The sequence below is a fragment of the Pongo abelii genome, chromosome 4, assembly GCF_028885655.2.
Source record: "Pongo abelii isolate AG06213 chromosome 4, NHGRI_mPonAbe1-v2.0_pri, whole genome shotgun sequence".
NCBI lineage: Eukaryota > Metazoa > Chordata > Mammalia > Primates > Hominidae > Pongo > Pongo abelii.
Window position 1 is genome coordinate 159804323 of NC_071989.2, and position 26083 is coordinate 159830405.

Consider the following 26083-nt stretch of genomic DNA (forward strand, 5'->3'; position numbering starts at 1 on the left):
ATTCTCAGCCCCTTGTTCCTAGGCCAGTGTTCCAGAATCCCCTAAAGCCCCCAGGAATGCAATGTCAGGACATACCTACAGCCAGCATTAGCTTCTCAAAGTCCCCAGACAGCTCCCCTCGGATGCTGGCTTCGATCGGCTTCCCTGTGGTCTTCAGATACTCATCGAACACTGCGTCAGACAGAGAGACAGGGAGGTTTGAGAGTGCCTCTGTACCCCCAAGAAGAAATGAGGACTTCAAGAGCAGGGGGGTGCAGTGGCCAGGACCTGACTGTCCACCATGAAGCTAGGGCTGGTGCTCTGATGGAGGCGACTGGGAGGTCACGCACATCACCAGTGCTGTGCAGATGAGCTTCATAGCTGGTGAGGGACTGTGCCTCATCCCCTAACGTGGAGACAGGACTGGCACTGAGATGGAAGGCCAAGCATCCTGTTAATGACTTTGCTGAGGGACTATACAAACTGCTGTCTGATATTAGGTTGGTGCAAAAGTAATTGCAGTTTTTGCCATTCCTTTTAAAAAAAAAAAAAAAAAAAACAGCAAAAACCGCAATTACTTTTGCACCAACCTAATAAACTCAGGACTAAAGTTTGGGTTGGGAATGAAGTAGGTATCATGTTCCATTAGTGGTAAAGAAAAGAAAAAAGATTAAAAAAGGCATTATTGGCATCAACCCAAGGGAGCAGCTTCAGGTCTTCTCTGGAGCTTACCCAATCGAAGATGCTGCTTGCTGCGATTTCCCAAGATGTAAATGAACTGGGCTTCATCTGTTCCCCATTTCAGTTCCCCTGCCTCGTATAGGTCCTGAAGGGGAAGAGGTGGCACTTGACTGAAAGAGGAAACCTCAGGAGACAGGACACACTGACCAAGCCACTCAGAACTGCTGCCTGATCCCTGAACACACCAGTAATTGGTAGCCTGAGGACCTTTGCATATAAAACAGTCATGCATCATTTAATGATGGGGATACATTCTGAGAACTGCCATTGTTAGGTGACTTGCCATTGTGTGAAGATCATAGAGCACTTGCACACACCTAGATGGCATAGCCTACTACACACCCAGACTCCATGGTATAGCCTATTGCTCCTAGGCAGCACACCTGTTCAGCATGTTACCTTACCGAATACTGTAGGCAACTGCAACACAATGGCAAGAATTTGTGTATCCAAACATAAATAATCATAAAAAAGGCACTGTGAAAATATGGGGTTATAATCTTCTAGGACTAGCATCATATATCTGGTCCATAATCTTATGGGACTAGCATCATTTATGTGGTCCATCATTAACCAAAACATCATTATGTGGTATATGACTATACCTATATGCCTTTCTTCCTTTCTTTCTGGAGAAACTCCTACTCAACCTTCAAGGCCCAGATTAAGTATTCCATTTTTTCTTAAAGTACTTCCCGATGCCCCCAGGCACAGTTCTATTTCCCTCCTTTCCTCCCTCTCCTAGGCTCCCATAGCTTTCTACTTCTTTATCACTTTGATCTACTGTATATGATAATGATTTCTTCACATGTCTATCTCCACACTACTGCATGAGCTCCTCAACAACAGGGACTATGTCATAGCATTCTCTGTATCTGCCCCTGTAATGCTGCCAGCATGTACTGGGTACTCAAAACACCTGCAATGTACAGTATATTGACAGAGAAGGTGTTTGTGTGATTAATGTAGGCCTGTCTCTCCTGGTACCACATGATTTTGTTCATTAGTGATTTCTAAATGCTTGGCAGAGTGCCTAGCACATGCTAGGTATTTTACTTCAAGAATATCTAACAACTGAATGAATAAAGAAAGCTCCAAAGTACATCTCACCAATATACCAATATTACATATGGGATATACTTTTGAAAGATAACTTGTATCTTTTCTTCAACAAAGCACTGGTATACATGACAGCTGTGGCTGGGTTATTTCTGGTATTTGATGCAAATGACTTCACCTCCAGCCCTTCCCAGGGCCCCAACCTCTCCCCTCCCAAGGCTCTTCTGCTGTGCCTCAGGGACTTTCAGTGGTGCTTGTTTACCTGGACATCCTGTTGTACCAGGTCCTCGCTCACTACGTCATCCTCCTCCCTGGTTCCCTGGGCAGAGAGACAGAGAATATGTGTTTCAAACACTGCAAAGCCAGGAGGGAGGCCTGGATGCCAGTGGTGGAGATAGGGAAAGCAGGAAAACCCTGGTGGCCCAGATGTGTCCAGAAGCAGTAACTGCTATTGCATGAAGACCACAGTATCTATTTTGTGAGGCAATCAAAGGGACCCTCCCTCTGGCCTTTCCCTTCCTCGTCAGGGCTGGGTCCATACAGGAGAGTCCGAAGAACAACCAAGGTTCTTCCAGGTGTCCCCAGCCCAGAGGTAGGCAGAGCTTTGTCCTGAGGACCTCTCTGAGGACAGGGCCCCAGGTTCTCGAAGGTCCCTGCCACAGATCCTGGCATGGCCCATGACACTCCTCCAGCAATGATTCCACAGGGGCAAAGGATGTGAACATTTGCATTCTATTAGGAGCTCTTATACCTTAACTTAAAGAATTCACCAATAAGAATTTGGGACTCCGGTCCCAAGATCTGAGCTCATAAGCTACAAAATCACCAAATCCTGATGGTGCTTCTGTTGTTCTGCCCGTGCCCTTTGCCCCATCTGATAGAGGAAGCTTACAAATAGGAGGATGCACAAAGGGAACAGGGGTGAGCACTACTTCAACTCCTGCAGAGATCTGCAGGTGGCCTGGAGAGGTCTACGGCCATCCCCTCTTCCCCCTGGATTGTGCATTCCAGGATCTCAAACCCCCCTGGGTTCTCTTTGGGACTAAGCAGAAGACAGGGCTGGCAAGCTTACAACGTGTGCCGTGCTGCTGCTTACTGTCAAACCTTGAGGATACAAAACGCTTGACTCCAAGATACAGGGATAGGACTCTCCTCTCCAGAACAAGCAGCTTTGAAAATGGGGCACAGGTCACACTGTCCCACTCCTGAGGTTTCTCCTGATCATTCCCCAGCTGGTTAATATGGGATTGTTATGGCAATGAGAGGAACAGAGTTGGGAGGAGCTGGTATAAAAGGGAAATGGGGGAAAGAGGCAACATAGTGGTGGCTTAATTTATATATAAAGTTTCATAACAATTTGGTCCTTGGAGCTGAGCTTGAGACATCTCAATGCCTGTTCCCCCAGTGCCTGTGGTCACAGAGATACCTACAGAGCCAGGTAGATACCATTCACGGTGAAGCGGGCAGGAGGCATATGCTCTCCAGCCCACTGCAGTCGTGCAGAATGCAGGTCTGCTGCTACCACAACTTTCAATACATTAAAATAATCCAGAAATTTGGTTTTTGAGCAAAATCTCACAATTTTTACATGTTAGCAACTAACTCAAACTTGTTTTGCTTTCTTTCTTAAAACGCATTTTATGGGAAAACAAACAAACAAAAAATCCAACTTGGCAGGTTGAATTTCAGCCACAGACACCAATTTGTAGCCTCCTAATAGTCTCTTTGTGATATACTTTGGGCAGGCTGTGAGGAGGCAATAAGGCTCAGATGTGGGAGACTCCACACAGCAGCCCCAGGAATGCTGGGGTCCAGAAATGCTGCATGTGCAGCTGCAGAAGCAATGGCAGGAAGGAGGCCCAGAGAGGAGCGGGAGGAGCGAGTGCGGAGAGAGGAAGAAAATCACAGCAGAAGACACTCCTGGGCACGAGAGGACTGTGTGCCAAAGGGAAGGAGGATTAGCCAAATACACCTGCCTATGCAAACCAGGGGAAGCTGACCAGACCCTGGACATTCAGATCTATACCCAGGTGAGCCAGATAAAAGCTATTCCAAGCTCCAGAGGAAAAAAATAGGCTGTGAACCAACCTGGAGCAGGACCACAAGCATCTTCTGGAAGTGGCCAGAGGTGTCGCCAATGATGTCAGCCTCCAGGTCCCGCTCGTAGGCTGCAGAAAGAAACACAAGCTCTAGTCTCATCCCCAGAGACCTCAGGGATCCAGGATAAAGGTCCCTGCTGCCCCTAAAATGATCAGATATTTTTAAGAATTCCAAAACCCAGTCTACACATCCATCATGGCAAGACCCAGGGTATATTTTCACAGCTCTTCGTACTGACCATGATATGATGAAATGGAATCTGTTCACTCTCTCTAGCCCACCTATAGCATGATGGCCCACCTGGACAGTGGCTATAGCTTTCCGATGGTTCTCTCCTCCTCTATTCTCAATTCCTTTCCAACCCACGGCGACAAGGGTGGCTGTCTTAAAACCCATATCTGATCATCATACTCCCCAACTTCTCATTAGACTCAGAATAAAACACCATCTCTCTTGGCCTGCAGGCCCTGTGTGATCCTGCCCTGTCCTCTACCTACCTGTCTAGCCTTGTACCGGCTACCAGGCCCATTTCTATTTCGGGGCCTTTGCACTTGCCGTGACCTCTGTTGGAAGGATCTTCTCTCCATTCTTTATACAATTGGTTCCTCATTTCCTCCCAAGACCTCACTGGTAAAAGTTTGATTCTTGTTACCTTATTTCCTTCATAACACTTAGCTAAAATCCATCATCATCGTGTTTATCTGTTTACCTGTTTATTGTGTGTCTCCTTCATTATCTCATTATCTCATTGGTCTAAGAGAGAGGGACCCCTTTGGTTTTATCCTGAGAACCTAGCACATCACCCAGCACAGAGCAAGTACTTATTGGGTAGATGAATGGGTGGACAAATGGATCAGAGGAAAGGAGGAGAGAAGGTAGATGGCTAGAATCTTAGTGTCCCCACTGTTGCAATCATCCTTATTTTGTATCTGAAGATCGTAAGTGGCCCCTCCTGCCCATCTCACCATCTTTGTATGCTGCCACCAGCTGGTGCATCTGCTCATTGGTCCGGGAAGCCAAGATCTCAACGAGGCACTTCTCATCAGTGCCAATGCCCTGGGAGTAGAAAAAGAGCGCATGAATTAAGGGCAGGGATGGGAGGCCACTGGACACAGGTTGGGATCAGGGAGTGGCCAGAGCTGTGACACCCCAGGACTCAGAGGTTCCTACCCAGCTCTTAGGCACTGATTGGGAACTGCTGCCTTGAGACTCATGAGACATGGTCATATGATTTGGATGTTTCCCCACCAAATCTCATGTCGAATTGTAGACCTGAATGTTGGAAGTGGGGCCTGGTGGGAGGTGGTTGGATCATGGGGGCGGTTTCTCATGAATAGTTAGCACCATCCCCTTAGTACTGTTCTCACGATCATAAGTTCGTGTGGGATCTGGTTGTCTAAAAGTATGTAGCACTTCCCCACCTCCCGCCTTGCTCCTGCTCCCACCATGTGAGATGCCTGCTCCCTCTTTGCCTTCTGCCAAGACTGGAAGCTTCTTGAGGGCTCCCCAAAAGCAGAAGCCACAATGCTTCCTGTTCAGCCTGCAGAACCATGAGCCAATTCAACCTCTTTTCTTTATAAATTGCCCAATCTCAGGTGTTTCTTTGTAGCTATGTGAGAATGGACTAAAACACAAAGGTTCTAGTTCTGCCTCTTCCAGCTTTGTGAATTCTCTTCAGAAACTATCTTTTTGGGCCTCAGTTTTCTCATCTGTAAAACGTAGATGATATTAGTTGCTCTGCCAAACTCACAGGGAGATTGAGAAGATAATAATCTCACATTGCTAAATGCATCAGTTTATAAAATGAATTAATGCTTAATAGCTCATAGAAGACAAAGATCATAGCACTTTATAGACTGTAAAGTGCTGGATACACTTAAAGGGCTTTGCCTTTCTTCTTCCTAGGGGGCAATTCTCTACCTCTACCTCAACCAGGCTGAGCTACTCCTCATACCCTAAACACAGGTCCACAACTTCTCCTGCCATTTTTACACCCTGCAATGACCTTGACACTCCTATCCACCAAATCCTCTCTGGGCTTTGGGGCTTAACTTGATCCTATTATCCTTTAAGATGCCCTCTCAAACAACCCTTGGCCCAGGGTCATGTTGATTACCTTTAGTGTGCCGTTGGCCTCAGAAGTGTTAGACACAATTTGTCTCCATGTCCCTATAACCTGTATCCTTGGACTACAAGCTCCTGGTAAGGGGGTCTGCGCCAAGGACCCCTTTCATGGGGTCTGCATCACGTTGACATCTGTCTGCATCTCTCTGTGTGTGGATCGGGATGCTCCTCTGGGATAAATTTAGATGAGTCTTTGAAGCAGGACACATCTACTGGGTGGGTATGGGGCTCACCAGTTGCTTTTGGAAGAGCCCAGAATCTTCCCATTAACCACATCCCCACCCCAACATACACATACACCCCGACTTCTTACCGAGATGGCATCTTTAATTTCTTTGGCATCACAATAGGCAGGTGGCCTCATCAGGCCCACAATCAGCCGTTCAAACTTGCCCGTCAATTCATACTTTAAATCAGCAATGAGGTCCTGGCGGGTGGGGAAGAAGAGGAGATAGAAGAGGAAAGAGGAAGAGTAGTTACAATGGTAAGAATTACACTTAATGAGCACTTACTCTGGCAGGTGCTGGGCTAAGTAATCTCATTAAATCATCACCCTTGGAGGTATGTACTGTTACCAACCCTAAGAAACAGGCTCAGAGACAACAGGGGTCTTACTCCAAGTCATGCTGCTAGCAAACGGCTGTGCAGGGTCAAGTCCACAGCCCTGTGCCACTTCCCCACCACTGTCTGTTTCCTCGTTTACTGTGTATCTCTCTCACTATCTGGCAGTCCACAGAGTTGACACCTCACCCATCTTATTCACTAGTGCAGCCCTAACACCTAGCACGAGCCCAGCATACAGCAGGTGCTGTGGGTGTATTAAAGGCTGAAAGACACCCAGCTGATGAGAAGAAAAAGAGCAGGGTAAGGTGTCAGCCCACAGGCTAACCTGGAGTGCCATATCCAGGAAATAACCTGAAAGAGCACACAGGTGAATGAAATCATTCTTCCACCCGCACCCCATGGGCCCTCCGGTTGCTGTGGTTACCTTGCCGTAGAGGGACTTGTAGCTCTGACAGACCTCCTGCCTCTGCCTGTTGCTCCGTGAGGTGATTATGTCCAGTATGGCCTCCTTGTCACTGCCTGGAATAGGGGAGAGCAATCATCATCCTACCCACCCTGCCTCCAGGAAGCCCACCAGGGCCACTTCCCTCCCTGGACACAGGCCCAGTAGCTCCCTGCAGGCCTCAGCATGAGCCTTCCGCTCATCAGGTGCTGGTGTCAGGGCAGAGGGTCATGGGGACTTATTAAGTCACAACTGAAAGTGGACACAGCACACACAATATCTGTGCTCAGAAGGCCCCTGATCCAGCTCCTCACTGCACAAATCAGGAAATTAAGGCCCAGAGAGGGGGCAAGAACTTGTCCAAGGTCTCACAATGAACCTGGCTTAGAAAACCCAGGTATCCTAACACCCAGTACAGGGTTCTTTCCACCACAAGACAAAGAAGAATATAAGCACCACCTTCAGATTGTGGCTGCCTCTGAGCAAAGGCAGCAGGTGGCATTATCAGGAGGGGGATCTACCAAGGAAACTTCAACTATGCTAATTAAGCACTAGTTTTTAAATTTGGTGGTAAATCTAAGGGTGAAATTTCTATTATTCTTTATACTTTTTTTCTGAAACATTTTATTATAACATCATGAAAATTAATAAAAACAGGAGACCAAAAAAATGAAAAAATGTACTTCGCCATTTCACAGACCCTACCACCACCACCAGAAGGGCTCTGGGCTGTGTCTACATTTGGGGGATACCCCCCAAGCTCCCATGAAGCCTGGCACCCACCAAAGCCCTTCATGGCAGTGTACAGAGCCTCGGCATCCTGGTTGGGGTCAAAGCCTGGGAAGTCATGGATGGAGCCCCGGTACTTGGCACCCTGTGGAGAAAAAAGTAGAGGGTGAGCTGCCAACCCCGGACTGAGACCAAGCTCCCAGCCCCAACCTCAGGTCAGATGCCTACCCTGGTCCAGGCTGAGCTGCTTTCACTGCAAAATTGAGTGCTGGCCACATACACCCTGGGGAACGGTGTGGATGACATTCCCATACCACCTGCTGCAACCCGCCCAAAGGACAGTGCCATTTCCCCAAGGGAGGGGGGCTTGGCCAAGGCCTGCAGCCCTGCGCCACCTTCCAAAGCATCCAGAAGAGGGTAAAAAAGCCTGGCTGAGTATAGGAGATGAAAATGATCCTGCAAGAATAGCAAGAGTCAAATATATATATTTATATATATTTTAAGAGATGGGGTCTCACTCTATTGCCCTGGCTAGTTTTGAATGCCTGGCCTCAAACAGTCCTCCCACCTTGGCCTCCCAAAGTGCTGGGATTACAGGCATGAGCCAGTGCACCCAGCCAGCCCCTCATATTTTTACGGCATTTTATGTTTACACTTTCACCTCTGTGAGTATCATTAGTGTAGCCATTTGTAGATGCTCTTAAGATTATTTCTATCATGGAAGCCAAGCCCAAAGGAGAGCCACTTGTGGGAGGTCACACAGAACCCAGACCTTTTCCCTCTGGTCTCCAGCCCCGCTCTGCTCTCCAGCTCCAGGAACCTTGCAGGTGCCAGCTACTGAGAGTGGGGTCTTGGGCACAGGGGGCCCAGAGACACACTCAGTTCAATGCCAAGACAAGGTGCTGCCTCTCTGGGCCCAGTAAACTGCGCTGTGAACTGGCATCTGAGGACAAGCTGGCTTGGTCTTTGAGGGGAAGGAGAGAAGCGGCAGAGAGCCAGGGGATCTTAGACATCGAACCTGAACCTGAATGCACAATGGGACTGGTTCACAGAGAAGTCAGATGTGGGTCAGTTACACGGCACTGAGAAGTGGGGGGTCTGGGAGAGCAGCCGAGAGCTGGCAGAGTGGAGGATGCCAGAGCCTGTCACTGAGCACACAGCACAGTGACAAGGCACTTCATCTGTGCTAGGCCCTACACTAATGGCTGAGAAATTGGGGAGAAAGGGGACCCAATTCCTGTCTTTCACGAGCTCCTGGCCCGGTGGCGGAGACAGACAAGCACATCAATTACTATAAAGCTTATAATAAATACATTAAGACAAAAATAAGGTAATGTGGGAAAACAGCAGAGGCTGATCCAGCTGCGGGGAATCAGGAAAGAATCCAAAAAAGAGGGAACTGAGGGTGGGCCACATAGACCTTGCCTTCAGGGAGTCAGAGGTGGAGCAGAGTGAGCCCTGGACCGCCTCCCCACCTCCCTGTCTCCGTGCCTCCCAGTGTCTGCACTGCAGGACCCCGGCCAGGCCTCTGGATACTCTCTGGTCTCTGTCTACAGAGGCTGGCTCCTCTGAGGTATGCATGCGTCGGCGTGGAGTTACTATTTAAAGTTCTGACCAGAAAGGAACACAGCTCTCTTTCTGCCACCTGGGAATCCCCTGCAACCTGATCACGCCCCTGGGCAGAGACTTAAAGAGTAACACATGCCGAATACCCAGAGCAGGGCGCCTTGCAAGGAGCTCAGTGAGCGCAGGATGGGGGCTTTACCGTCAGCGCTCCCCTTGGCCTTACTTCAGACCTCACGGCCAGAGCCTGAGAAATTCCTGCTGCCTTCTCCACCCCGGCGGGCAGTTTGATTCAGAAACCTCTGAGAGCAGATACCAGATCCATTCTGCCCACTGCACAGAGGTTGACCAAAGGGGGCACTCAAGTAATTGCCACATGAATAAAATGAACAAGAACACAGAACAACTGGGGTCCTCCAGGAATTTCACTTCTAAATCCTTTTCTCTTTCTTTCTGGACACTTCCAGTCCAGCAATATCAAAAAAAGTACAGCAGACAATATTAGCTACTGGGATGGATGGAGAAACAAGAGGTGCCTGGGCACAGTGGCTCATGCCTGTAATCCCAGCACTTTGGGAGGCTAGGCGGGAGACCACTTGAGGTCGGGAGTTAGAGACCAGCCTGGCCAATGTAATGAAACCCTGTCTCAGCTAAAAATACAAAAATTAGCCAGGTGTGGTGGCAGGCACCTGTAATCCCAGCTACTCGGGAGGCTGGGTCAGGAGAATCACTTGAACCTGGGAGGCAGAGGTTGTAGTGAGCTCAGATCGCATCACTGCACTCCAGCCTGGGCGACAGAATGAGACTGACTCTGTCTCAAAAAAAAAAGGAAACAAGAAGGCTCAGAGGCTCAAAATTATTTCTTTGCAAGGATCCTTAAAGACCTTTTAGTTCAGCTTTCCACTCAGTTATTGAGTCCATGGAGAATGGAGACTGTCGTGAATAAGACAAATCATTCTGCCTAAGAAGAACCGTGGAGACCCAGCTCTAGCACAGGCTTGGCATAGAGGCTGGAAGTAACTGTGACTGGGCTAAATGAATGGATGGAGACACCCATGACGGCCCAAGCTCTGAGATGGTGGATGCCGAAGGGGAAGACGGTGAAGGGAGACCTCCCTGGCACTGGATCCCTAGCCATGCTATCTCCAATGCCAGGGCCTCCTGGGGCCAGTGTGGAAATATTAAGCTTTGAAAGATGCCACCAGGGGCAGGTCCTCCAGGGTCTGTCCGGGCCCTCCGCAGGCTAGCCTGTTGCCATGATTCATGGCTGTTTTTCCTTCCAGCTGTCTGGACCAACCTGTCCTAATCCACAGTAGCACCAGCCTCCAATCCACTTCAGTCATAGGATGTCCCTCCCACGGCTCACTTGGAATAAGAGAGGGAAAGGACTTTGAGAACCACAAGCTGAGAACTAAATGAGGAAGGTACGTCTATTACCACCTGTGTCCCAGAAGACCCAGAACAGAGAGGGCAGGTGACATGTCAAGACCACACAGCAAGTCAGAGGCCCAGCTGGGAAGGGAATCCAAGGCTCTTTCTAACAGACCAATCTCTCCCTTCCCCTCAGATTCCATCTGGGTGGGAGCTGGAGATAAGAAGGGACAACCACCACATAGCCCACTGCTTCCTCCTGGTCAACCATGCCAGCCTGCCCCTCTCCTTGAATACTGAAGCATTTGAGTTATTGCCTGTGCTGTTTGCCTCTATGCCATTTCGACCCTATATTCAAGGCTATAAAAAGGCAGCAATGCTGTCCAATCCACAGCATCCTAAGTGCTTCTCACATTCAGATACTCACAATTCCAGGGCAGCTAGGGCTACCCTACCATTCATTCACTCAATCAAGCAAGGAAGCAACATTTACTGAGAGTCTACTAAATGGATGCTTAGGACCAGGGATCACTAAGAGCTCAGAATCTGATAGAGAGATACATGACAACTTCAACTACAAGACAGTGTGGTGGATACGATGCTAAGGGCAGCATGGGACCCAGGAAATATTTCCTTTACAAGCTCTGGGAGGGCAGGGACTGTGTCTCTCTTGCTCACTGATGCATTTCTAGCATCAAGTACAGGGCCTGGAGCAATCAAGCACTCACTAAATATGTTTCATAAATGGATGGATGAATGACTGTGAATATATTCCAAGCAGATCAGAGAAGTCTTTCTGGAGGTGACATCTAAGCTGAGTCCTGAGGGATGAGCAACAGGCTGGCCCCAAGGAGTAGAGGAGGGAGCGGAAAGGCAAAGAGGAAGAAGGCATCACACAGAGGAGACACATGGCAAAGACATGGAGGGAAGCAAGGGGCATTCGGGAAAGCCAGCCCAGAGTCTCCAGTGCTCAGAACAGATGCTGGCTGTCACTAAGATCATCCACTAGAAGCAGGGAAGGCAAAGAGATGAGGCTGGAGAAGATGATGGGGTTAAACAATTGAGACTTCTTGTAATGCTAGCAAGGGCAGCTCTAGCCCTGCTGGGCTGGCCTGGGCACAACACCTAAGTCAGGACCTGGGTAAGGGCAAGGCTCTAACATCCTGGCATGGTTTTCCTTATCCATTAAACTCAGCTGACCACTCACAACCCTGTCCCTAGTATTTGGCATTCTTTACCAGGTTGAGCCATGTAACTTGCCTTGTACGTAGATTAAAAAACAGTCAAATAGCAGCAGATTTCATATGGTTCATATGATGGATATTTCATACAAATACCTGTCTGGTTGATACGTGGGATCTAGAAACTATTTTAACTTGTCTGCTGGGGCAGGGGTGTGTGGGTGGTGACAAGTACTTAAGATATAGTCTGATTCTTCAGAGCTCACAGTTAGATGCCCAAAGTCGCTAAAGTCATGGGATTGTAAGCTGCCGGGAAGGGATGCAGAGAAGAGGGAAGCATGTCCCCAGGATGAAGGGCGGGAGATGAGGCAGCACGCAGACCCGCCTTTCCTATTGCTGCTCCTCCCCCTCCACTGTTCTCCCCCTCATACAGTGTGGGTGGTCACAGCAGTGTCTGGAGAAGGGGCTGAAGTGCTATGCTGGGGGAAGGGTGCCTAATGACCTACACAAGCCTTGATCAAAACGCTCACTTAGAGACAAGCTTCTTGAGCAGCAAGCTCGGGCTCCTGCACTGTTCTTTGCACAGGACTAATAAAATCTTCCAAGTGATGACCTACTAGATTAGTTGTCCCGGGACCCCACAGGATCATAGCCACTAGAAGCAAAGGTGGGGGGCTTAGCACTGGTCACATTTGGAGATACAGAGACAGCCCCTCAAATCATCCAGGCCCAGGCTTCCCACCGTGTCATTCTCACACCAACTTCGTAAATTCCGCATCTCTAAGCGCCACCTGTGCAACCGCACAGGCTTCTCCTCACCCACCCCACCCTGATTGCCTGTCGCACCTCCGGCAGACAGGTTCCTGGCTGCAGGAACCCATGATCAAGGCAGGGGACAGCAGAGAAGGGACTTTCCACCCTGAAATATTCAGCAGGTCCTGGTGCCAGCTGGTGAGCAGCCGGGCCCTGGGGCTCTGCGGGGCTGGGCCCCACCCAGGCTGCTGCTGGAGCAGGAGTCCTGGTGGCCTCTTGGGAGCAGAAGTGATGTCCCCAGAGAGACAGGTACATGGCCAGAACTCCAGCTGAGAGCTGCCTTGGCCGGTCCTGACCCAGGCCTCACCTCCACAGCTCCCAGAAGTCCCAGGAACAAGCACCTGCCTATCCTGCCCTGTCCTCAAGGTGTTTTTATGTTCATTATTGCATTCAAACCCAGAATGTCCCTGTGAAATGGAGGCCACAGCGCTATGCCTCCTGGGTCTTCCATGGCACCATCCTATTTCTTCATGTCTTTGGGCCTCAAGTTCTTCTCTTCCAAAAGGAGAGATAGGGAGAACAGCACAATAACCACAGTGGAAGGAACAGGGGGTGTCTAGGCCAGAGAAGAGGGAGCAGTTTGCTGTGTGCATGCATATGTGTGTATGCATGCATGCATGTGTGCGTGTGTTGGAGTTTTGGAGGACACCAGATTCAAGCTAATAATTGAAAGCCAAGCTAATAACTGGAAGCAACAACTTCAGCTCAGCAGCAGGGAAGCTTTTCTCACATTTCTGTTATTGTCTTCTGCAACCCTCACCTCTCCCCCAAACCACTGCACCCCAAGCACACCAAATTACTTTTACTCCCCTGAGCATGCTGCATTTGCTCTCCCTCTAGCCTCTGTCCCAGTTGTCCCTACCGAGACCACTCTCAGCCCCCTTCTTCCTCCCCTGAGTAGCTCTCCCTAGGCAGCCTCCCCTCTCTCCTCAACCTAGGTGGGGTGCCCTCCTGCATGCCCCAGAGCTCCTTTACTGCCCCACCAGAACACTGTGCATGGAGGGTGCCAACTCACCCCATAGGAGGAGGGTTCCCTAAGGCCCTGCCACCCTGGGACTCACTTGCAGGAAGTCTACTGACCCCCAGTCCATGGCAACAAGAAACCACAGATCAGCCAGGCAGAAGGCATGGCCCAGGAGCACTGGACCAAGGTCCAAAGATCTGCACCCTAAGTCCTGGCCTCTCTGATCTCCCAGGGCATGGCCTGTCCACTTGGATCATCTAGAATCCTGCAGTTCAAATGCCTTTCAGGAAGTAGCTCTAGTATAACTACACATAGGAAATTGGGAACAGTGAAAGTTCCACCTTGGATTTTTGCCCATAATCTGTAACATTCTCTCCTCCTGGTCAGAGAGGCCACTTATACACACAGTATACTCCTCAGTGGCTGTGAGGAAGGCCACAGCTAGAACTTCTCTGAGGGTACTGATCCTATAACATCCTGTGCTCTTCAGAAACTGTGAATATCCTATAAGCCCAGGTTCACTGGGGGCAGTCATGATGTCAAGGATGGATGGAGTTTTGTTATTACTGAGTTCAACCATTCTGTAAGAGGAATGTGAGGCCCAAAGACCTCACAGACAGCTTCTGTCTGTGCATTGTGTGGCCAGTAGTTCTGGGTTGGAGTAAGGGACAACGGGGCCAAGTCCCATGATTTTCTTCAAGATCCCCAAGTTTCTTCTCCCTGCCAATCCCATCGTCATACTGACTGCATGGCTTTCTCCAATGCCAGCCAACAGACAGCACCCTCAGGCAAACCCCAACGGAGTAGAGTGGGGCTTTTTGGTTTCTGAGACTTGCTCTGTAGCCCAGGCTGGAGTGCAGTGGCATGATCTCAGCTCATCACAACCTCAATCTCCTGGGATCAGGTGATTTTCCCACCTTAGCCTCCTAAGCAGCTGGGACTACAAGTACATGCCACCTTTGTATTTTTTCTAGAGATGGGGTTCCGCCATATTGTCCAGGCTGGTGTCAAAATCCTGGGCTCAGGTGATCTGCCCACTTCAGCCTCCCAAAGTGCTGGGATTATGGGTGTGAGTCACCGTGCCCAGCCTCAACAGAGTAGAGTCGAGGTCAGAGTCCTACCTCTGACCATGGCCAGCACCTAGTCTCAGCCACATGGGAGTAAAAGTTCTCATGTGCCTCCAATTCTATTGCCTGGCAGAGTGGTCAAACATGAGAGACTGAGGTTAGAGTCTCCCAAGCCAAGGAAATTCAATCCCAAATCGGTGTGACAGAGAACATTTCCATATCCAGAGCAGAGAAGCCCCTCGATTGCCTTTTTGCCTGTCAAGTATCCATTTCCCTTCGTCAGGCCAAACAGTTCAGGTGGGACCAACTCCACCTCCTTGCTCCAAGAAAGAACAGGTTACTCAGGCCCAGCCAATGAGAACCAGACCTGGGCCTTCCCCTGGAATCACTGGGCATTGAGTTATGTTGTTTTCTCCCTGGGCTGCCAAGACAGCAGAATGGAAGCCTGGAGCTGCTGATGACTACCATGCCAATGCAAGGAAGAACCTACCCAAGAATGAAGCCACCGGAAGAAGCCCAGCTCACACAGGCAGAATCTTGACACTATCATTTGAACCCCTGGATTCAACCAGACCCGAAGCCCTGGGCCTCTCTGTCAGATAAGCCAATACACACCCTTTCCTGCTTAGGATGTTGTGGGTTATATTACGTTATGGTGACCTGCATCTGAAGAGCCGTGACTTGTAACAGGAGCAAGCAAAGCCTAAGAACCTTTCCTCCTCCTTTCAAGCTGAAGGTACCAGGGGTCTCTGCAGCAGGCCTAGTGACTTCAGGAGGATCCCAGGCCCAGAGAAGGCTGAGTACCACCTTCAGGAAAGAGAGGCCCCTTACCTGTGCTGGTTTGGCCATGGTCTCCGGTTCTGCAGCAGAATCCACTGTGGAGAAGAAAGACAGCATGTGAGATTCCCCTCAACTCTAACCATCCCCTTTCTTTCCCTTACATTTCCTCCCTCTGCTGTTTTCCAGCTGCCCCCAGCCCTTCAGGTTAAATCAGACCCAATGACCCAGCTCAGGGCCAATCACATTTTTTTCAGAAGACAATGGACAGACTAGATGGTGTCCAGACATTCACAGCAGTATGGGAAAGGGACGCGGATCCCCGAGGGAGGGTGGGCATGGCATTGACCCACCACTGAGCCCTTGACTCCTCCAGACTAGGCAGGGTACCTGTCTCAGCACCGTCTCAGTTAACACTCACAGAAATCCTTCCACACATCAGATTCTCCTGTTTATAGAGAGGAAATTGAGACTGGAGTATCACAATAAATGAGCCAAGATCACACAGCTTAGAACTGAATTCAACAATTTCTAGATCCCAGAGTCTATACTATCTGCACCATGCATGCCCTCTTTTCGAGTCAACAAGGATGGCTTCAGAACCCAGAGCTTGACAGCCTGCAGATAGGACTCAAAGGGCTTCCAACCACCTGCTGCAATATCTGAAGGACTGTCATTCCTGAACAAGTCAATATGTACTCATTTAGCACCTGCTCCGAGTCAGGCACTGCTCTGGGCACTGCGCTTACAGAAATATGAGAGATTTTTAAAATTCTGTTTCTCTAGAGCTTATGCTGTAATGGGAATGAATAACAAATGCACTCATCAGGCTGAGATAAGAACTACAGAGAAAAGACAAGGCTTGGTCAGGAGAGTGACAAGGGGTGTAGTCCCAGGTGGAGGGGTCAGAGGATCTCACGAATGCGCCTGGGGTACACCGTGGGGCAGTGCAAGTGAGGAACCACCACGAGCTCAGTGTGGCTGATGTGGTAGCAGGGAGTGGTGTGGTAGGATGTAGGATCTGGGACCAGTGCCTGAGACCACTGTAAAGACTGGATTTTTCAGGCTGGTCGTGGTAGCTCATGCCTATAATTCTGGCACTTTGGGAAGCTGAGGTGGGAGGATAATTCGAGCCCAGGAGTTCGAGACCAGCCTAGGTAACATAGTGAGACCCGATCTCTATTAAAAAAAATAAAAATAAAAAATAGCTGGACATGGTGGCACATGCCTATAGTCTCAGCTACTTGGGAGGCTGAGGCGAGAGGATTGCTTGAACTCAGGAGGTGGAGGCTGCAGTGAGCCAAGGTTGCACCACTGCACTCCAGCCTGGGTGACAGGGCAAGACCCTGTCTCAAAAAAAAAAAAAAAAAAAAAAAAAGACAGGAACACACACAGGAAAACAGGACACATATCTCATTGAAAATGGATAAGGAATGCAGGCGGAGGATATCAGGAGACAGGGTCTACAGTGAAGGAACAAAGATATGATACGTAAAAATAAATGCAAAAAGAGATGTAACTGATTTGGGAAGGATAAGAGAAGCGGGTGGGGAGCTGGCTAATGACACTCAGGAGGGCAACAGATGAAAGTTTAACAATCTTCTTAAGAGAAGGAGAAGAGAAACAAAGGACCACTACTTTCCACTTTAAGCAGGTCTGGGCAATTTGATCTCTTTTTTTTGAGATGGAGTCTCGCTGTGTCACCCAGGCTGGAGTGCAGTGGCGCAATCTCAGCTCCCTGCAACATCCACCTCCCGGGTTCAAGCGATTCTCCTGCCTCAGCCTCCTGAGTAGCTGGGATTACAGGTGCACGGCACCACACCTGGCTAATTTTTATATTTTTAGTAGAGACAGATTTCACCATGTTGGCCAGGCTGGTCTCAAATTCCTGCCCTTGTGATCTGCCTGCCTCAGTCTCTCAAAGTGCTGGGATTATAGGCGTGAGCCACCAAGCCCGGCCTGATCTCTTTTAACGGTGTCTATGTATTGCTTTTTAAAAGTAAACATAACAGAGGCCAGAAGCAGTGGCTCATGCCTGTAATCCCAGCACTTTGGGAGGCCAAGCGGTGAGGACCACCTGGGGCCAGAATTTTGAGACCAGCCTGGCCAACATGCGAAACCCCGTCTCTAAGAAAAAAATACAAAAATTAGCCAGGTGTGATGGTGTGTGCCTGTAGTCCCAGCTAGTCAGGAGGCCGAGGCAGGTGAATCGCTTGAGCTGGGGAGGCAGAGGTTGCAGTGAGCAGAGATGGCACCACTGCACTCCAGGCTAGGCGACAGAGTGAGACTCTGACTCAAAAAACAAACAAACAAAAAGTAAACATAACAAAGTAAATCAGATTTACCCAGTAAGACCTAAAAGGAAAAGAACTAGGAGAGTAGAAATCATGGGGACATTTCAGCTCAATGCCTTCCAGTTCTCCACATATTCCCTGTTCCCCCAAGACTTAGGGAAAATCTTAGCCATGTGACTGTGGGCTTATTGCTTATTTTTGAGTTCAAGGTGATCTCAAGCACAAAACTGAAGCTTTCCCTTTTCTGCTTTGTAGGGTTGTTGGAGGATAAGACCTAAGTTATGTCAAAGGCAGCACATAAGAGGCCAGGCACGAGACCTGTTCTTAGTAAATGGTGATATTCACTGTGCTGGTGGGAAGTTGAGGACAGGGCCTCTGTCGTGTTTGCCTCTGTGTCTCCACTGGCTGATTATGAGTTCCCCAAGCTGCAGTCAGCAGAGAAATCAGCAGATGGGGTTGGGAGTGGAAGGCAGAGGACAGATCTGCCTGCAAATGCAGCTCAGCTCAGCTCAGCTCAGCTTGAGGAAACCTTGCTGTTTCCCTGGCAACCAGGGGCCCCTTGGTACAACTGTGCAGCTCTCACCAGGAAATGGAAACTGTACCCCCTTTCCAGTGTGTGTTGGGGGGAGGATGGGGCCCACATCTACCCCAGGATAAGGCTGGAGGCCAGCTCTCGGTTTCCTCTGACCTGGGGGATAGTAGGGGGAGACAGTGAAGGAAGCCCAAGGCTAGCAGAGAACCAGGGACTGAATGAGACCCAGGAAGTTAGTTGACACAGACAGAGGGAGGGCTGAGGACTGTCACCTGCACCTCCAGCCTTGAAGCACTTTCCTCTGGGCTTGTTGCTGGCAATTTTAGCTGCTGGCTGCAGCCCAGGCCCATCTGGAGGAGCTCCCCTTTCCAAGGAGAGATGGCTCCAAGGAGGGGCCTCTTACTCTTTGGGAAAATATTCTCAGCTCTGAGAGCAGTTTCTGTGTGCCTTGTGTGAGTGTACGGTTCATATGTAAAAAGCAAGCTCCTTCCAGAACTAGATGTTCAGACTGCAGTTCTGAGGGCCAGTCCCCCTACTGATTCCACAGCCCCTCCTCTGAGGGCTCTGGAAAGCTCCTGAGCTAATCATAAACACACCATTTACCCTGGCTTTAAGATGGCTTCTGATCCCTCCCAGAGCAACCTAGACCATACTGCTCAAATTGGCTGAATATTTTACATCTAGCGTTTCAGAATCCCAGAAGGGCCCTTAATAATCCATGACTCCAAGTCCCTCATTTTCTAGACGGGGTAAAGGCATCTCAGAAAGAGAAAGTGACTTGCCAGGGCCCAGGAAGCAGCCAACATCTCAGCCTAGCAGCCCTCGATCATAACAAGCCCCCACACAACTGTGGGTCTTGGCTGCAATGGGACACCAGGAAGAGTCCAAAGAATAAGACCCCGGTTCTGGTTCCCAGCCTGCCCCCATGTAACCTCAGGCAAGACAGATCCCTCTCTGAGCCTTAGTTTCTTCATCTCTAAAGTAGGGACAATACATCACTCCCTCTTTGGTAGGATCTATAGTTAGAGGCTTTTAGAGACTTCAACCCAGGATTTTCACAGCAGAATATCAGTCCAAGGAGGGTTATCTCCCAGGCCACAGGATTCCTCCCCATCTCCACCCGCCAATATGCAACGTTCTTCATCTTGGTTGAAAGAGCTGTTCAAGACTAGTAAACAGAGTCATTCCAGACCTGTGCCTCTTTCCTCCCAGGAACCCTGATTCTCTCAGATCTAGATGAGATACACTGTGACGACTTATCATGACTGATCATTCCTGAAACCCACACAGGAGCAGAATGAATGGCCTGGGTGGCTTTGTGCTGCTGTGGCCACCTGTTGCCTCATCCTTTTGCCTGCAATCAATCACATTTTCTTCCTTCCCCTTCGAGAGCTCCAGGCTGACTCTAGAAGGAATGGCTCACCACTGCCCAACCACAGAGATGTGGATAGGGGAAGGGTTTTGTCCAAGTCATGTGAAGGCATGGGCCTTCAGGCACAGATGTTGCCCAGCAGTTTGTGATGTAAGTAAGTTACTTAAACTGAATCTCAATTTCCACATCTGTGAAATGCAGATAGAAATACCTATAGGTACTGAGAAATAAATGAAGTAACAGGGGGAAAACACTTAGCACAGTGCGTGGCACACAGTAAAGGCTCAAGAAATGGTGGCTTTTATTATGATAAGCCCAAACATTTACAATGGAGGCAATGTGGCATTAGAATCAATGCAGGCTTTGTGGTCGATGCCCAAGTTCAAATCCTGACCAGGCAAATTTCGAGCTCAGTAACTTGGGCAAGTTATGGAATTTCTCTGCCTCAGTTTCTTCATCCTGAAATGACCCTCTTGTAAGGTTTTTGTGAAGATTCAATGAAATAAGGCAGGTAAAATACTTAGCATGGCCAGGTACAGATTAAATGTTTAATAAACGGTGACTTCTATTGCCACAATCATCATTATTACAGCAGTAGTCTCCAAAGTGGGGTAATGGGTATGACAATCCACTGGGGTGCAGGACAAGAGTATCACCACTTTCCAAATGTTTTAATCTTACCCTTTTATGTCCCATTTTTATTTGTTATATGTGTATAAAGTTAAAGAAAATATTAGGGGTGCAGGCTGATAGAGGTGCACAGTCAAAACCTGGATTCAATGGAATGGAGGCGGGGGCATGCCAGGAAGAACAGTAACACCAGGGTAAGAAAAAGCATTTCTGTCATCGAAAGGTAGCTTGGGCTGTGGAGGAACAGAGTGCACTTTTGAGGGAAAGGAGATGTTGAGCGTAAGGGGGTGAAACCAGGTGCGGTGGGAGGGTGATTTAAGAAAAAAGGCATAATATGGAAAATCATGCCAAAAAAACCCACCCAGACCTCTGCCTCAGGGGAGTGCCTGAGGGGCTACAGCCTGAGCCACAGCACTCCTCTGCTCACAAGTCTCCAATGATGCCCCTTAATACTGGGCCTCTAAGCTCAGCAGTCGAGGCCCTTGGTTCTCCTTCCTGACTTCTTTGCCATCACCACCTTCCTGTTCGCCCTGTCTCCCCTGCTAAACCAGGAATGCCTTCCACCAACATTTTTAATCCAGCTTTCCAGAATCTATATCAGTGCTTCTCAATTCTAGCTTCACTAATAGAACCGGGGGAATTTTTCAAAATTACCAAAGATTTAAGGTCAGCCCTTAGAGATTCTGACTCAACTGCTGGGGTGAGGCCTGGCCTTTGGTAATTTCTAAAAACTTTCCTAGGTGATTTTAATGGCAGTCAAGGAGGCTGAGAACCACTGTTAGCTGCTGGATTCCAATGCCACCTTTTCTAACAAGCCAGAAGGTATTCCTCCGTAGGGTGCTCTGAAACCACCTTGATTTGACAGGTTTTGGTCAAACACTGTGGACTTATCATTTCTCCATTAGATAAGGGCTGCCAGCCTCCAAGGTATTATGGGAAAGAATCTGTACTTCAAATGAAAACCCTCCAGGTTGTCTGACTCTAGACTTTCATTGTCTTTGAGCTATTTTACAGGTCAGTAAGTTGCAAATAATTGATGGTAACACAAAGCAATTCTAATATATACTCCTTGCCCTATCTGGTAAATGTGCAATTGATTTCCCACCCCCTCAGGTAGAAAAACCAGTTTTGTCTCTAATTGCACATTTCTTTCAATACATATGTGTCTTTTGAGCTAGTTATAACATCTGCCTGGTGTGGTCATTGATTAATAAGTAGAACACCGCACCAGCATGGCACATGTATACATATGTAACTTACCTGCACATTGGGCACATGTACCATAAAACCTAAAGTATAATAATAATAATAATAATAATAATAAAGAGAAAAAAAAATAAGTAGAACAGCACATGATCATTTTTGTATCTGTATGAGTCATAATTTTACACTTTTTAGAAAATTACTGCATATGCCTCTTTCCTGCATCCCCTCCCACAGGGCGTGGCTCCTACGGATGGTTGGGGGTAAAATGCACTAAGTGGCTTTCATGCTTTCTTTAGTGACCTCAGCAAATGGAACCAACTACTATTGGTTTTCAAACTGTGCTTTACTCCTCTTTCTATAGCCAGGAGATCAACTAGAGAGGTTAAGTCACTTACCCAACATCAGAAGAAAATCAGTCATCAAGCAGGGACGTGTTTTTCCATAAACATTTATTTGAGCATCTCCTACAAACTAGGCCCACTGGTAGGAGTTGGGGGTCGAACAGAAAATGAGACAGACAAGGCTCCTGGCCCCACAAAGCTGGTGATAAGGTGATATCATATGGCAGTTTGCAGTATATATATATATTTTGATCCCATACACAACCCATAACCAAAGAAAAATTGAGTATTTACCATGATAAACAGAAATATACTTTTAAAATATGACATTAAAAGTACATTTAATAAGGAGTCCAATAGTTTCTTCCTGTAACCCCAAAAGATCATCTTCAGTGCATCCTGGGTTATATCCATCCTACTTAGAAGGCCCCTGGCCTATAAAATCTAGATCCTTCCCTCTTTGCCCTTTCTTTCTTGCTGGCTTCTCCCCCGGTCTGCAGGAAGACACCCAGGACCTGCTCCATAACCCTCCAGGAGCCTTGATTCTGATGAAGCTGGGGTAAATGCCATCCCCGGCTCTGTGTGTGGGCACACTCCCCAGCTTGACACACTGGGGTTTCTTAGAGAGCAGTGTCTTTTCCTCTCCTGACCCAGAACCATTGATCCTAGGGCTGGACAAGGCCTCAGGAGATCATCTGTCTGCCTCAGGATTGGAACTAGTCTAGCCTAGGTTTGAACCCCAGCTTGGGTCACTTTTGTGAGAGGCAGCAAAGTAGTGTCTCACAGTATAGACGCTGGAGCCAGACTGCCTGAGATTGAAGCCTGAGGGCGATATTTAGTAGCTGTGTGGTGTTGTGCAAGTATTGAGCCTCTCTGTGCCTGTTTCATATTTTTAAAAAAATGATGGGTTAAAAATAGCACCTCCCTCATAGGAGTTATGATGAGGATAAAAAAAATTAAGACAAGTCTAGAGCTTAGAAGAGGACCTGGCACACAGGAAGCACTATATTTTATAAGCATTTATCATTATTATTTCTTCCTTAAACTGTTAAGGGCTGGAGTTTCCACGTCTGCAAAATAGGCATTAATAACAGCATCTAACATAGCAAGGCTTCAGCCGGGGCCTGGCAAATTTAAGGGTTCAAGAGGTAATAGTGGTTACCATTTTATTGCTATTATTTAAGGACCACTAGGACATGGGTTTTTCAGAAGAGGAACTTGAGGCTCAGGTCGTCTGCCTTCTCAAGCACCATACCCTTTTGAGATAACACAGCACTTTCATATCTGCCATCTCACAGCCTCATTAAGGTATCAATCTCATTCTCATTTTGCAGATAGGCGGGACATCCAAGGAACCTATGGACAGTCACTCCTCCATAGCCAGTCTCTGTGGGGGCTTCTCAACTCCAGGAGGAAAGGGAATGAGGCTAGATTCCAAGGCAAGTTTATAGGCATAAAGATACCCCTCCGACTTCCTCCCCTCTATTGGCAGGAGAAGGGGTGCATGCATGCTCAGGAATCATGGTAGAGACCACATCCTGTGCTTTGTCGCCACCCTGAAAGTATATCGGAGAGGCTGGGTGGGGTGAGGCTGGTGACTCCACGGGGCCTCCCTAGAAAATCCTAGAATGGTAGAGCAAAAGCCATTCAGACCCAACCCATTTTATTAATACCAGTGGGGTGTCCTGGGTATATGTCCCGTCCCTGTAGAGAGGAAGGGGCTAAGCCCCAGAGGGGTAGTAGGTGTGCCCAGGGTGCCTAGCTGATTAGTGGCAGGGCAGGGGCTGGGTCTGAGGCTGGATCCTCGTGGCCCAGGGCTCCCTCTGGATGCTGCAGTGTGGATGTGCCAGTCACTGGCAGCTACCCAGCACTGCAGTCTCCCCCACCTCATCCCAGGAGTCAGTCTCAAGAGGCCAGGCCTTGGGCTTCCCTGGCCCCTCCTCTACACACTCACATCTACATTTTGCCCCAGCAACAGCTGTGGCCCTTATCCAGAAACTGCAAATATTTTCTGTATCTCAGCAGATGCTGCCTTAGGAACAAAGGGTAGATAAGGCAAAGAAAGATGGATGAGTGATTGTCACAGCTGCAGAGGGGGATGAAAGCCTCTGCCTCCTGCCCTCCCCAGCCCCACCCAACTCCCAGAATCCTAAATGTTAGAACAGTCGAATCCTAGAATGTCTGCACTGGAAGTGGCAGCCAGTTCAGCAGACTTTGCTCCAGATGGGGCACAAAGGCTTAGAGAAAGGGCTTGCTCAAGAAGCCCCAGCACATCCGGACTGTAACCGGGCTTTCATCTGACCCCAGGCCAGTGCCCTCTGCATGGCTCAGGGCCTGCCTGCTAGAAGGTCAGGGTCCACAGGGGCTGAAACTGGGGCGGTCATTCACTTCACCATGAAGGGCTACGCAGGTCAGGATATGCCATCTGGGTCAGTGGAAGCAATCCCAAGCATGTTTTGGGCAAGGGGGAAGGAATAATGGAGGGAAAAGGGTGGACTCTTGGGGGGAAACCAGAGTCCTTTCACAAACCCGGGAGCCATATGTCCAAATTTGGAAGTGTCAGAGAAGACCCACTAGAATCTAGGGAAAGGAAGGAGGAGGCAGGAAGCCGTGGCCAGATTAGTTGTCCCAAAGGACCTCCTGCCCTTTCCCCTTGTAGGGCCTACAATGGTTGTGCCAGGCTTCCCAAATCTATAATCAAGACTCCCAAACCTGCAATCATTCCATACAGCTGACAAATAAATCAATTTTCAAAGCCATTGTTTCCTTTGAAAGAGACTGGGTTTCTCAACTATGGACTTGGAGAAGGAAATTCAGCTCAGAGAGGGAAAGCCACCGCCCAAGGTCACACTGCAACAGGGGCTGGGATTCCGATTCAGGGTATTTTGCTCCCATGCTGGTATATGGGGAATCATCTGAAGCCCCTAAACTTTGGGAAGGCCTAGACCGCTTAGGGGAAGCAGAAAGAAGCGTTGTGCCCCTGCCTCACCATAGGAGGCCTCGGAGCCCCGTTGGGAGACTGCATTCATAGACAAGCAGTGGCCCAAAGGGGATGGGGTCCAATGAGGCCCTGAGGTATGTACGACTGGACTTTCAGCTCTCTGCACGCAGACAGCCCTCCCCGGACACCACATACAAGCCATTTTATAAGCAGCTGGAGGGTCCAACGCTCCCGCTCTCAGTCTTGGGCCTCAGCCACACCCTTCTCTGCGGGTCCTTTGACTGGCGTCCAGCTGACCCCAACCCCGGACCTTCAAAGTCTCTTGAGCCCCCCAAATTAAGGCCGGCAGGACCAGCCCCTGGCTCAGCTCCGGCGCCCAGGACCCTCAACCAGACCCTCTGCAGCGCCGGGACTCCCTCCCCTCCCCTCCCCTCCCCCAGCCAGGGCGCCCTCCGCGCGCACCTCTCCGCCCCGGCCCCAGATTTGCTCCGCTGCGCTCCCCAGACACACCCAGTCTGCGACACTCTCCGGTTACCGCGCCCTCCCGTCCCCGCTCCTGGCGGGGGGTGCCGATCGGCCGATGACTGGGCGCTTATTGCTTGTGTCTCTGCAGCCCCCGGGAAAGGGTTCCCAGAGCGACTCCCCTCTCCAGCCTCAGCCCACTCACCGCGCAGCGGAGGCCTCGGGTCGCGGACGGACGCACGGGCGCAGGGACTCGAGGACGCAGCGCTCGCTGGATCGGAGCCCGTTAGCCCAGCAGCAGCCGCAGCGCGGGGCGGGCCGGGAGGACAGCCGTGGGCTCTGAGCCGGACACGTGGCGCGCAGAGGCCAATCCGGCGCGCCCGCCTCACTCTTCCACCCCACCCCTCTAGCTCCTTCGTTCTTGGAATCTTAGAATGTCACTAGCCCGAGGGGCTTGCCGGGAGAACCTCCTCAGTTTCCAGCCCCCGGATCTGAGACCGAGAAGGATTAGGGGCTTTGGCCAAGGTCACGCGGCCCTTCAGGGCAGAAGTCAGGGCTCCTGACTCCCGATTCTGGACACTTTCCCGCAAATCCTTACAACTCGCTAAAGCTTTGTTGAGAAACAGAAAATTGAGGTTTGCCAGGGGCACTTTATCTGCCTGATCAGATTCCATGCCTCAACAGCCTCATTAGGTCGGTGACATTATTTACCCACTTTCAGGAGGAGAGCCCAGTCCAGTTCCTGGACCAAGGTCACACAAATAGTGGGTTGCGGAGGCACGCTTCTTCGTGCTCTGGGAAGCAGGGGAAGGCAGGCAGGGAGACCAGCAG

The 26083-nt window shown here is 49.5% G+C and overlaps 1 protein-coding gene across 4 annotated transcripts in view; it reads right to left on the reverse strand.

Annotated features, from left to right (window-relative positions):
• The window catches only part of ANXA6 (annexin A6), a 56606-nt gene extending 30802 nt beyond the window's left edge, over window positions 1–25804 (reverse strand). Inside the window, exons 1-10 of one of the 4 annotated variants that reach the window (XM_024246648.3) lie at window positions 25458–25804; window positions 15529–15572; window positions 7793–7883; window positions 6992–7086; window positions 6317–6430; window positions 4845–4935; window positions 3868–3947; window positions 2042–2098; window positions 712–805; window positions 76–171 (exon numbers count right to left, since the gene is read on the reverse strand). In XM_024246648.3, the coding sequence (XP_024102416.3) occupies window positions 76–171; window positions 712–805; window positions 2042–2098; window positions 3868–3947; window positions 4845–4935; window positions 6317–6430; window positions 6992–7086; window positions 7793–7883; window positions 15529–15546 (736 nt within the window). In that variant the 5' untranslated portion in view covers window positions 15547–15572; window positions 25458–25804. 4 annotated transcript variants of the gene reach the window in all.
• Between the last annotated feature and the right edge of the window lie 279 nt (window positions 25805–26083).